Source organism: Mesoplodon mirus (genome assembly GCF_964341445.2).
Source record: "Mesoplodon mirus genome assembly, chromosome: 5".
Classification (NCBI taxonomy): domain Eukaryota; kingdom Metazoa; phylum Chordata; class Mammalia; order Artiodactyla; family Ziphiidae; genus Mesoplodon; species Mesoplodon mirus.
Genome location: NC_138980.1, coordinates 74974977 through 74988825, shown reverse-complemented (window position 1 = coordinate 74988825; position 13849 = coordinate 74974977). Strand labels below are relative to the sequence as shown.

Here is a 13849-nt window from a genome sequence, read left to right as displayed (position 1 = left end):
ACAGCCAAAAATAAACAAATAAGCTAATAAATTTTTTTAAAAATGAATGAACTAATCAAGTTAAGAAAAAGTAGAACTTCTATTTTTCTATAAAATGCATGCTTTCTACAACACGTGTCTGACACTGCAACTAGCCCATAGTAGGTACTTAATAAATAGCTGCTATTTGAATGAACATGAATTATAAAAAATAATAGGATGCTATACTGTTAAAGGTGGGAGAAAAAGCTGTCTTCTACTAATACGTATAACTGATATTTATTAAAATTAATTACAAATAAAAATTTCCACTAAACAGGGAATGAGTGAAACATTCATCCTATTCTTTTTTTTTTAACATCTTTATTGGAGTATAATTGCTTTACAATGGTGTGTTTGTTTCTGCTTTATAACAAAGTGAATCAGCTATACATATACATATATCCCCATATCGCCTCCCTCTTGCGTCTCCCTCCCACCCTTCCTATCCCACCCCTCTAGGTGGTCACAAAGCACTGAGCTGATCTCCCTGTGCTATGCAGCTGCTTCCCACTAGCTATCTATTTTACATTTGGTGGTGTATGTATGTCCATGCCACTCTGTCACTTCATCCCAGTTTACCCATCCCCTTCCCCACGTCCTCAAGTCCATTCTCTACATCTGCGTCTTTATTCCTGTCCTGCCCCTAGGTTCTTCAGAACCAATTTGCTTTTTTTTTTTTCTCTCTAATACACTACAGTTCGTTTTGCACTGGAAATATGGTCAGCAGTAATTTATTTGATCTAAGATAAACCAAAGGACCAGAAATTTTAGAAATAGTTTGTCACTTTAAAATGTTGAACTTAAATAACAAACAATAAACTAACCAAATTACTAAATAAGCTTCTATTTTAATAAATCTCTTAAGAAACATCAAATTTGAATATCTGCTCATCTAAATTACAGGTCAAAAAAACAAGCACCATTTTAAAATTACTCTATGGTTAGGGCAAAGAAAAGGGAGAAAGTATAATACCTGTCTCCCTCAGCTGAAATATTCAAAAGAGCTAGTAAGGGCTTTTCACATCAACAAAAGTACTTTTCAAAGATGCATCGAAATTAAAACCAAAAAACAAATTAGGTATTTCTTCAGCAGTTCTCTTTTTTCAGGTACAAAATAAACATTATGTTCAAATATATGAAAATTAAATTTTTCGAATAATACAAATATTACATATACTTGCAATTTAAACCCACTTCCAGTATTTGAAATTCTTTGGTCTTCTAACATTATTAAGAACATTATTATCTACACTATTAAGAACATTTTTAAAACGTATAAAACCGTTTTACCTATATTTCCAAGAAGTCCATTAATAACTGTGTTATTATCAGCCTTTAATGTACTGTTGTCCTGATTGATGAATTCAAGACTGTCTTGCAGCCTAAGTGGGAGGAGAAAAAAATAAATTCCAAATTCGTTTTATGCTCTTAATGGCAATTCTTTGTATACCTCAAATTTTAAGTGTAAAACCTTTTTTTTTTAAGTTTTAAGTTTCCCTATTAGTACTATAAACCAACTAATCATTTAAATCAGGGGTTGGCAAACTACACCCTGAGGGTTAAATTAAGTCTGCTGCCTGTTTCTGTAAATAAAGTTTTATTGGAATACAGCCACACCCAAGTGTCTGTCAACAGATGAATGGATAAAAAAAGGCTGTCATGTATATATATAGACAGTGGATATTATTCAGCCATGAAAAGAAAAAAAGAGGAAGTCCTGCCATTTGCAACAACTTTGGTCCTTCAGGGCATTATGCTAAGTGAAATAAGTCAGATTGAGAAAGGCAAATGCTGTATGATATCACTTATGTGTGGAATCTAAAAAAGCCAATTCCCTAGCGGTCCAGTGGTTAGGACTCTGTGCTTCCACTACAGGGGGCACGGGTTCAATCCCTGATTGGCAAACTAAGATCCTGCAAGCCATGAGGCACGGCCAAAAAATAAATAAATAAATAAAAATTTTAAATTTGTTTAATTAAAAAGAAATTAAAAAGCCGAACTCAGGGGCTTCCCTGGTGGCGCAGTGGCTGAGAGTCCGCCTGCCGATGCAGGGGACACAGGTTCGTGCCCCAGTCCAGGAAGATCCCACATGCCGAGGAGCGGCTGGGCCCGTGAGCCATGGCCACTGAGCCTGCACGTCCGGAGCCTGTGTTCCACAACGGGAGAAGCCACAACAGTGAGAGGCCCGTGTACCGCAAAAAAAAAAAAAAAAAAAAGCCGAACTCAGAGATTCAGAGAGCAGAGTGATGGTTACCAGGGACTGGGAGTATGGGAAATGGGGATAAAATGGTCAAAGGGTACAAACTTCTAGTTATAAGATTAACAAGTTCTGGGTGTCTAATATACAGCAAGCTAATTATAGCTAATAATACTGCATTATATCTTGAAAGTTGCTAACAGAGTAAATCTTAAATATTCTCACCACAAAAAAGAAATGGTAATTATGTGACAGGATGGTAGCAGCTAAGGCTATGGTGATAATCACTTTGCAATATATAAATGTATCAAATCAACACGTCATATACTTCAAACTTACATAATGGTGTATGTCAATCATATCTCAACAAAGCTAGGGGAAAAAAATCTGGCCTCCATAAACTTTCAAACTTAAGGGATGGAATAAAATCTGAATTTATGCTGCAATCCTGAAAGCAGCTTATTGGTTTTCATACTTTGCAAACCTTAAAGAATTCATTTCTCCCTTCATCCATAACTACTTACGTATTGAGACTTCCACAGATGCTGCTGCCAGTCCGTGCAGTGAAAACTTTGCTGAGCATAAGCTGTGGAGGGGAACTATGAAGAAAAAGAGAGGGATAGAGAGAGATCAAAACTGAAACACAAGGACCTTTCCAATTTATTACAAATAAAAATGTTTAAGTCACAGAGATGTCACAGCATAGTTACAACAGCCATGAAGTAGCATTAAACCCATAAAACATCATAAACTTTGTATCTGACATGCTCAATCTGAGTGAAGACTATATGAAATTCGCCCATCTTTTAAAAAACTAAACATTCTAAAATGGATTCATCAAGAAAAATCAGAAAAATCCCTCACCGGATCTGATGAATCTTTAAGGTGGAGCCTTTGTAGCTCATTGCTACTGAGCCAAACATCATCTCTCCAAGCATATTGGCATCAGAAGAGCATCGAGAACCCTAAACAATAAGCATAACATTAATAAAACTGCAGAATTTAAAACCTATTTCAAAAACTGATTTTTATTAAAAATTCCTTTGCTGTATTCTACATAATGTTTTTTTAAATGATTTTACGTTGTATACACTGTTCTGTAGCTTGATTTTCTTCATTTCATTTTCTTCATTTCACAATGTCTTATAGATCTAAGCATATTGTTATACATAGATTCCTTTTGAGAGCTGCATAGTACCCTCCTATATGAAAATACCAGTTTATCAAGTCTGTTCCCCTTACTGACAGGCATTTAAGTTACTTCTTGTTTTTTGCTATTACAAATAACGCTCAAATAAACATTCTTAGCCACATCTTATGCATATGCAATGCTTCTCCAGGACAGATAACAAGAAGTAGAATTCACTGAACATGCTGAACAGATTTTACCACCCCTATTGTGCAAAAAGAAGCATTTGCAAAAGGGGTAACTTGGACATTTTGCATTTTTTAAAAAAGACTTATCTTGGGGCCTCCCTGGTGGCGCAGTGGTTGAGAGTCCGCCTGCCGATGCAGGGGATACGGGTTCGTGCCCCGGTCTGGGAGGATCCCATATGCCGCGGAGCGGCTGGGCCCGTGAGCCATGGCCGCTGAGCCTGCGCATCCGGAGCCTGTGCTCCGCAACGGGAGAGGCCACAACAGTGAGAGGCCCGCGTACGGGAAAAAAAAAAAAAAAAAAGACTTATCTTAAGCATTAGAATGTCTTGTTTGTAAAGAATTCTGATTTAAAAAGTTATTCTCTTCCATTATTCTTTAATTGTCCTCATAGGAGTCAAAAAAATCTAAAAATTGACTCATCCATTTGGTTACTATTTATATACTGTGGCAAATACAACTAGTTAACCACCAAATATCTTATTCCTTGTTTTTTTTTTTTTTTTTTTCGGTACGCGGGCCTCTCACTGCTGTGGCCTCTCCCGTTGCGGAGCACAGGCTCCGGACGCGCAGGCTCAGCGGCCATGGCTCACGGGCCCAGCCGCTCCGCGGCATATGGGATCCTCCCAGACCGGGGCACGAACCCGTATCCCCTGCATCGGCAGGCGGACTCTCAACCACTGCGCCACCAGGGAGGCCCTTCCTTGTTTTTTGAAGTTCAAGTTGTTTCAAGGAAGCAATGTGCCTAAATGAAAAAAACTGCATTTCAGAGCCTCCCTTGCAGATAGAGGATTTCGAGTTGGTCTCTATATTCAAAGAGTTAAACCAGTGGTTGGAGTGGTAGCTTTCAGAACTATCCATTTACATGCATTCAACACAGTCCTGGTCAATGGAATACAAATGGAAATCACTGAAGATGAAGACACCATAAGAGGACGACAAGGCAACAAGTATGTACACAGTAATTCTGGCTAAGTAGAAAGATAAGGAAGCTTTGGTCTCTGAGGCCACCTTGAAGCCCATAAATTATCGAGCCTAGATGGCCTCTCTGCAGACTTGTCATGTGAAGAAACCAATCCCTAATTTGCTTAAGCCACTGTTTCATAGGATATCCCAATGCAATTCATAACCAATACAATTAACATAATAAAACAACTGATGAGAAAGATGACCAAAAAACTATCTAAGGGCTTCCCTGGTGGCGCAGTGGTTGAGAGTCCGCCTGCCGATGCAGGAGACACGGGTTCATGCGCCGGTCCGGGAAGATCCCACATGCCGCGGAGCAGCTGGGCCCGTGAGCCATGGCCGCTGGGCCTGCGCGTCTGGAGCTTGTGCTCCGCAGGGGGAGAGGCCACAACAGTGAGAGGCCCGCGTACCAAAAAAAAAAAAAAAACTATCTAAGATAGTAAATGAGGATTATGCACAAATTTCACTATGCCATTCTACCATGGGAAATCAAGAACTAGAAGTTTTTAAAAATACTTAAAAGATTCTTCTGAAGATAACAATAAAGTGATGAGGACCCCCATTTTACAAGTGAAAGCCAGGGAACACATCTACATACTATTTTTCTTTTTATAATGTGATTCTCTTTTACTCTTTTGCTTGTTTACTACCTGCCTTGGGTTAAAAAAAATCTATATATTTACGTTTTGTCACCTTTCTTAAAAAGAACATCTTCAAATAGCAATCCATTTCATTATACATACTATGTTCATATTAGTTTTTTAATACATTCATTGACATATTGTTTTTTCTTTCTCAGTGCTATTGTCTTAATTTTATTTTAATAAAGGCACAAAGTTTTTTTTTAAGAAAAAATCACTTCTGATATACCTAGGTTACTACAAGAAGCAACTCTTTTATTCTTGGGATTTGGTTAAGACAAAATTTTTATTTCCTGAAGTCTAGGTATTACGAACATTTTAGAAACAGAGTAGAATAATTTTTTACATGATAAAGTAGTTTATTTTTCTTTAAGATCAACAATACCAATCTTCTTGGCAACCTAAATTGCTTCTGGATAATGACAGAAATGAGAACCTTCTCTTACAAGCTCATTTTTGTTACAATGCATCTAACTCCATTCTTATTTTGACTAAAAATATTTCTTACATTAAACGAGCTACACAAATTTAAATATCAAGTCATTTAAACATTTTAATATTATAATTAGAAAAGAATTCTCAGAAGGCAAAATACAGTAAAAATAAATTGGTGTATAAATTTTATGAAACCACATACTTTGCTATTAAATGTTCTCTCTGCCTGCTCTAATACATACCAAATAGTTATCATGAATATCACTGACATGTTACATATTTTAATGTGACATAATCTATAATGAAGAATATAATTAAGAAAATGCTATTATCTTTAATGCTTTTTTAAAAAGGCTCTTACTTAAAAGTTCAATTCTTTGTAAGTACTCATTGCTGAAAGCAATAATCTGTTAATACCCCGTAAATCAAAAATAATGTTCTAGTTACCTGAAATAACACTCTATCAAGTGTAGTGAACTATATGCATAATAATTCAATGCCTTCTTGCTAAAAAAACAGATTTCCAAGACCATAATGAACCTACTACCAGAATATCTAGACATATAACCTGGGAACCTGTACTTTAAAAAAACTCTAGGGATTTTTGATGCAAAATGAGAATTATAATCACTCACTGCTTCAGGGTTTCTACAGTCTGGATCCATTTGCTAATACTATTTAACTGCATAACATTATGAAGAAAGGCAAGTTTGTACAGTTGATCAAATTAGAAAACTTGTAAATTGGCATAAGTATAATGATCCTACATAGCACAGCACTATTAGGAACTTGTTAGGGTAACATGCTTAAGATGGAAGAGGAATAGAGGAGGCCAGGCAGAACTATGTAGATACTAGGACTACATACTATGTAGGTAGTCCTAACATCTGGACTTTTATAACTTCGAAGCTGTTCCACATATACTGTCATGTTGATATGGTATAAGGGTTAGTTTCTATCCAAAAACAATTTACCTAATTATAAATAATTTAAAGGTCCAGGATTCTATTTTGGTACTGCTAAATGTAAAATACCTGTGATTCATTCATGCAAACTTGAACGACACAAATTCACATTAGATGACATTTGCTTATTTGAAACCAAGTACTGATCCTATGTAAAATATAACAACATAACAAGTTTATAGAGAAGTTCCTATATAGTCAAATGATTGGTTAATTCCGTATTTTAAAAGAAGAGCCACATTAATTTTGAAAAATGAAAATGTACATTTCTATACTTCAGCCATATTTTAATTTCATACTACAGCTGACTTGTATTATATTTATCTTCATATTTCAATAATTAAAAAGTGTATAAAATAAGAAATTATTCTGGTAGCCTAAAAAATATGAAATGGGAAATAAAAAGGAGAAAATGCCCCTGCTACCTGTGCCCAAAGCTCTCTATGCTTCCCCTATCCTAAGATTTATCAAAGTTCATAAACTTACCTACTTAATTATCTGTCTCCCCAGCTATACTGTAAGCTCCAGGAGGGTAAGCACTAGTCCCTGTTACATCCTCAGTCCCTAGGATGGCATACAACACATTGTAGGTACTCAAAAATACTTGTGAATGAATAAAAGACATCAGTGATCTTACCTGGTACTTAGGACACTGGTCTTTTACATCAGAAGATGAAGTCATGGAACTATCTAAAGAGGAAGAACTGTCTCCTCCAGGTTTCAGTTGGCAGCATTTCCCAAAGACTTTAACTTGAGCATCACTACAGAGCTTCTGAAATGGAGACATTATTCCCATTCATATTTTAACAGATTTTCCACCATATATAAATTATAGCATAAAAACCTTTGGAAAAACCAAGGATGAAATAATTCAAAATAACATAACCTTAATATAATGACTATTTGCATTTTACTGTATTTTCTCCAGTACTGTTTTCTATTCTTTGTCTCATAGCTATAATAATATTTGTGGCATTTATTAACTGTACTTTATTCACCAAAATTATTAAAACATGGGAATTTTTCTAAATTACAATGGTCTACACAATGTTCATTGTTGGGACTTAATTATATACTGCAGCAGTTTTCAAATTATTTGATCTCAAAAACCTATTCATGCTCTTAAAAATTATTTAGGATCCCAAAGGCATTTTGTTTATGTGTGATGTATGTATCAATATTTTCCCATATTAGAAATTAAAATTGAGGAATTTTAAAATATTTATAAATTTATTTAAATATAACAATATGGGCTCCCCTGGTGGAGCAGTGGTTGGGAGTCCGCCTGCCGATGCAGAGGACATGGGTTCGTGCCCCGGTCTGGGAGGATCCCACATGCTGCGGAGCGGCTGGGCCCGTGAGCCATGGCCCCTGAGCCTGCGCATCCGGAGCCTGTGCTCCGCAACGGGAGAGGCCACAGCAGTGAGAGGCCCGCGTACCACAAAAAAAAAAAAAAAAAAAAAAAAATATATATATATATATATATATATATATATATACACACCCATTACAAGCTAATGTAAGTAATATATTTTAATGGAAAAAAACTGGGGAGATGTAGGAATAGGAAGAGAAATGCAAATGAGACATATTTCAATGTATGTTCATATATATGTAAGTTTAATCTTTTGAAATGAGAATGCATCCATGTATTGGACAGTTACATTTTTAATAATAGCTGAGCTTAGGACCAGAAGGCTGTATTGTCTAGCATGGAAGAAGAATGTATTTCAATTCTTTGCTTTAGAAATAGAGACACAGACATAGAGAACAGATGTATGGATGTATGGATAGGATACCAAGGGGGAAAGGGGTGGGGTGGGAGGATTTGGGAGGTTGGGATTGACACATATACACTACTGCCCTATTGATACTATGTATAAAATAGACAGCTGATGGGAACATACTGTATAGCACAGGGAACTCTACTTAATTCACTGTGGTATCCTAAATGGCAGGGAAAACCAAAAGGGAGGGGATATACGCATATGCATGGCTGATTCATTTTGCTGTGCAATAGAAGCTAACACAACATTGTAAAGCAACTAGATGCCAATAAAAATTAATTAATAAAAAAATTTTTTTTTGCTTTATTCCTCTTGTTCTCCTCTCCCTCCCAAACAGGTTCTAGAGCTTTCACTGCTCACAACTACCAAAGTTGCAATCCACCAAGTTCTGATACTCCTAAAAACATTGCAATGCTTTATCACATTTACCAGTATGTTCATTCTTCAAAACCCAGCTGGCCTGACTTATCTACTATTGCAAACCACCACTTATCAGTCAACAAAAGTAACTGAGTACTATGTGTACCAAGCACTAGGGAAAAGAAGTGAATAAAACAGTTCTTTTCCTCGTGGAACTAACAATCTAACAGGAGGAGATATTTAACAAATAGACAAATTAGTATAATTAAATACATTATTTCAAATATGTCTAATAAAAGTAATAATGATAGCAACAGTTAACTCACATAGCACCTAGTATCTGGTCAGGTACTCTTCTGTTTTACATATATTTACTCTTTTATTCCTCACAACAACTCTATGAAGTAAGTACTATTATTATCCCCATTTTACAGACAAAGAGATTAAGGAGCAATGATGTTTATATGAACTGTCCAAGAAAGAACTTAACTTAGTCTAGGCACATCAGAAATGATATTTAAACTGGAACTACAAAAAAGTATAGGAGTTAAGGTGAAAGAAGAATGGGAGGGCTAGAAAGACATTCCAGGCTGAGGTAACTATATATGTCCAATCTCTGAAACAAGAAGCAATTTGCTAGAGGGAAGAAAGGGACAAACATATATCAATTCCAGGACTGAAGCATAATTTCTGCTCCTAGAAGGCCAATGTCTACTGTGCCATGTCCCCTCACTAGACCATCTTCCAACAAAGTTGTTGCTGCTTGGTTTCAAAAAAGCCATAACTTAAGAATGGGAAAGAGAAAAGACACTGTACAGAGAAAGGGGTAGGGGTGTAGGGGTGTAGGTAGGTGTGTGTGTGTGTGTGTGTGTGTGTGTGTGTGTGTGTGTGTGTGTGTGTGTGTGTGTGTGTGTGTGTGTGTGTGTGTCTCTCTCTCACAGCTTTTACATACACTTCTATGCACAATGTCTTATTGATCTAAAATCTCTAAAACAGGACAATCAAACTAAGTCAGAATTGAAATACACATAACATGCCTTTCCAATGTTTAATGTGCATCTGCATTATACATTAACCAGATCCCCTCAAGGTAGGAGGATGTAATCAACTTTGAGAAAAACAGTCTCTTTCTTCTAATGCCAGCATTGTAATTTTTAAAATTAATATTCCTTTCCCATCCTGTACAGGGGATCACACTGACTAAAGGCTCATTCTGTATGTGCATACCTGACTAAAAAAAAATCTCTGATGAACTTTATAATTTTAACTTGTGAATATGATACATGATTCTTTCTCTCAAAAATGCATGCCTCTCTAACTCCTGACCAGTGGAACAACTCTCAGAGCTTCTGAAAATCTGTCTCCCACGTTACAATCCTCAGTTTGGCTCAAATAAAATGATCTTTATTTCTTCTTAGCTTAATTGTTAATTGAATTTTCATCGATACAAAGAAATCTAGATCCCACTCTTTACCCTTTTCCCCACTCCACACATTGCCAATAAGTAAAATCATTTTTATTGGCTTACTATTATCCTTCCAGTATCTCTGTTTTCAAATATAAGCATATTCCTTTTCCTTTTCTCTTACAGAAAAAGTGATTCAGTTCTGCCGTTGCTTTATTTTCCACTAATATCATAGAGAATCTTTCCATCTATCTTTAGAAGTCTTCCTCATTGTTTTTTTCCAAAAAATACAGCTACACAGTATTCCAGTGTGTGAATATACTATAGCTTATTTAACCAGTCATCTGTTAATAACCCTGCCAGTGGAACTGCTGGGTCAAAACATAAATACACATAATTTTGGTAGATACTGCCAGACTACCCCTCCAAGGATGTCATTTCACTCACTCACTTTAACAGCAAAGTACTGTCATGCAACATTTGGGTTTTTGCCAATCTAAAAGGAAAGAACTAAAATCACAAGATAGTTTTAATTTTCATTTCCTTATTATGAATGAGAGGAAGAATCTTATTAAATGTGTAATGGTCATCTGTAGGTGAACTCCCTGGTCTTATCCTTCACCTAATTTTCTACTGAATGGTTCTCTTGTCTTGATTTCTAGGAATTTTTTATATAGAAAGATTACCAGCTGGTTTTATATCCTATAAAAATGTTTTCCCAGGGTATCGTTTACCTTCTAATTTTCCTCATGGTAGTTTTTTTCTTTTTTCTTTGTTTGCTTTTGCTTTGTTTTGCTCACCATCTAAGTTATTTCCGTTTCTTTTTTTATTTGGTTGTCAAATGTGTAAGTCTTTTAACTTTATGGCTTCTGCATTTTGAGCAATAGCTAAAAGCTGTTTTCCACTCCACAGATACACAGGAAGTCATATTATCTTTTTGTAAGGTCACAGTTTTATTTTTTTTACATTTAAATGTTTGATATACTTGAGATATGAATCTAAGTTTATCTTTCTTATAATTGGCTAATTATCTCAATACCATTTATTAATCTTTACCCTGATTTAAGATGATGCCTTTATCATATATTAAATTCCTACATGTATTTAGATCTACTTCTGATCCTCTATTTCATTCCATTAGTCTATTGATCTATTTATGTTCTAATAATATATTCTTTTAATTATTGAGACTTTAGAGTGCATTTTTCAAATCTGGTAGAACTTACTCAACCTCACTACTCTTTCTTTTTCAGTTTTCCAACCTATTACTGCTAATTTCTTTCCATTTGAACTTTAGAATCTGCTAATTCCAGATACCACCACCCACCAAAAATAATAATAATAACAACAACAATAAGGTTGGCATTTTTATGGAGATAGCATTATTTTACAAAGCAACTTAGAGAGAATGGACAACTTTATAACATTGAGTATTAACCAAAAATATATTTTGTCTTTTCATTTGCTCAAGTAAGCTTTTATGTACCTCAGGAGATTTTTAAAGTTCTAAACATATAGATTTTGTTAAGTTTATGAAAAGGCATTTTTTAATTGCTATTTTATTCATTTTTTTAAGGTGCTAAAAAATAATTTTATTGAGTTCCCAAATGCTTAAAGCACTTGTCCTTTTTTACTTAGAAGCCCCCATGCTCTTTCCTTTTTTTTTTTTAACATCTTTATTGGAGTATAATTGCTTTACAATGGTGTGTTAGTTTCTGCTTTATGACATAGTGAATCAGCTATACATATACATATATCCCCGTATCTCCTCCCTCTTGCGTCTCCCTCCCACCCTCCCTATCCCACAAAATTGCTATTTTAAATAGAGCCTTAACTTCCTTCATACTTCCAATTGGAAGTTATTTGTATATACTGAGTTTACTGATTTCTGTATATTAACTTTTATATAGATTCAATTACCTAACCAAATCCTATGTTCCGAATCTGATATCACAATTACGATTCAACTACTGGCACTTGTACAATGCTTCTGAGTGTACAAAACTCTAACACATTAAAATTTATATTCACCTTTCCAAAGTTATTTGAATCTGCTAATGTACAACTTTATTCTTGTATATAACCAATGAAGGCTGAAACATGTGAGTGACTATGTAACTTCACTGGGAACACATGTGCTGGATTATTGTTAACACAGAAATAATGACCAAGATAAAGATAGTATCATATGATCAAATCACACTTGATCCATTTGGCTATATCAGTGTTCAAAGAAACCACATCTCAATAATTTTTACATTTCAACTAGATGATGAATAAGGTCTGAGGATCAAAACTAAAAAAATAAAAATAAACTTTTATAAAAGAGAGAAGTTTCGGGCCTCCCTGGTGGCGCAGTGGTTGAGAGTCCGCCTGCCGATGCAGGGGATACGGGTTCGTGCCCCGGTCTGGGAGGATCCCATATGCCGCGGAGCGGCTGGGCCCGTGAGCCATGGCCGCTGGGCCTGCGCGTCCGGAGCCTGTGCTCCGCAACGGGGGAGGCCACAACAGTGAGAGGCCCGCGTACCGCAAAAAAAAAAAAAAAAAAAAAAAAAAAAAGAGAGAAGTTTCTTGGGCTTCCCTGGTGGCACAGTGGTTGAGAGTCCGCCTGCCGATGCAGGGGACACGGGTTCGTGACCCAGTCTGGGAAGATCCCACATGCCGCGGAGCGGCTGGGTCCGTGAGCCATGGCCGCTGAGCCTGCGCGTCCAGAGCCTGTGCTCTGCAACTGGAGAGGCCACAGCAGTGAGAGGCCCACATACCACAAAAAAAAAAAAAAAAAAAGAGAGAGAGAAGTTTCTTGATTAAAATCACTGAATGTTCGAGTCATTTTTCACAGAATATAACAGAATTAGAAAATAAATGTTCTGAGAAAGCTATACATTGATTAATATAATTTTATTTCAGCACTGTAAGACAATATTCAGGAAACTGCTAATGCCTAAACTATCTCATCATTATGTATGGACCCAAAATATTGTGTAGGAAGTTTAAAATGATCATTTACATCACACAGTCCCTCTTTGCCTATACAGAACTGACATGATTTGATGTTCCAAGGGTGTAAGTACAGTAAAGTAGATGAAAAAAATCACTTAATGATTCCAACAGCTCACAATTTGGGAAAAAACCATGTGTTCTGTAGTGTTCAAAAGGAACATATAAAATCTTCATTAAAGTATTTACAGGATTTTGATAATAAACTTCCTAACTTTTAATTAAAGCTGATCAAAATATGTCCTGAGTATTTACCATGTGTGAGGCAGTGTGCTGTTTAGGAAACAAAGGTGAGTAACAGACAAATTTTTTACTTTTTTTTGCAATTTAATAACAAATAAACATACAAATACATCTCTGATATAGAAGTCTGTGAAAGACTATAAACAAAGGACTATGAGAAATACAGCTATGATATAGAAGGTCTATGAAAGACTATAAACAAAGGACTATGAGAATTCTTATGTAGCAGAAAAGAGAAATCAGAAAGGATTCATAAAGTTGTGATACAATAAACCTTGAAAGAAGATAAATCTTCATCTAGGGAGATAGCACATAATATGAGGATATATAAAACAACTGAGACTGGAAATATTCAAGGCTGTTTGATTTCTAGTCACTGATGAGTCTAGAGGAAAGTTTGAAAAAGTAGAAGCAGGCTTACAAGAAAATTTCAGAAGACTGAGCAATGAGTGGATGGT

The 13849-nt window shown here is 35.7% G+C and overlaps 1 protein-coding gene across 3 annotated transcripts in view; it reads right to left on the bottom strand.

The window, feature by feature from the left end:
- Positions 1-13849, bottom strand: part of FNIP1 (folliculin interacting protein 1) — a 132920-nt gene that overhangs the window by 60857 nt on the left and 58214 nt on the right. For all 3 annotated transcript variants that reach the window (XM_082623753.1, XM_082623755.1, XM_082623754.1), the window contains exons 3-6: positions 7237-7371; positions 3083-3183; positions 2743-2817; positions 1312-1403 (exon numbers count right to left, since the gene is read on the bottom strand). In XM_082623753.1, coding sequence (XP_082479879.1) covers positions 1312-1403; positions 2743-2817; positions 3083-3183; positions 7237-7371 — 403 coding nt within the window. The remainder of the gene's footprint in view (positions 1-1311; positions 1404-2742; positions 2818-3082; positions 3184-7236; positions 7372-13849) is intronic.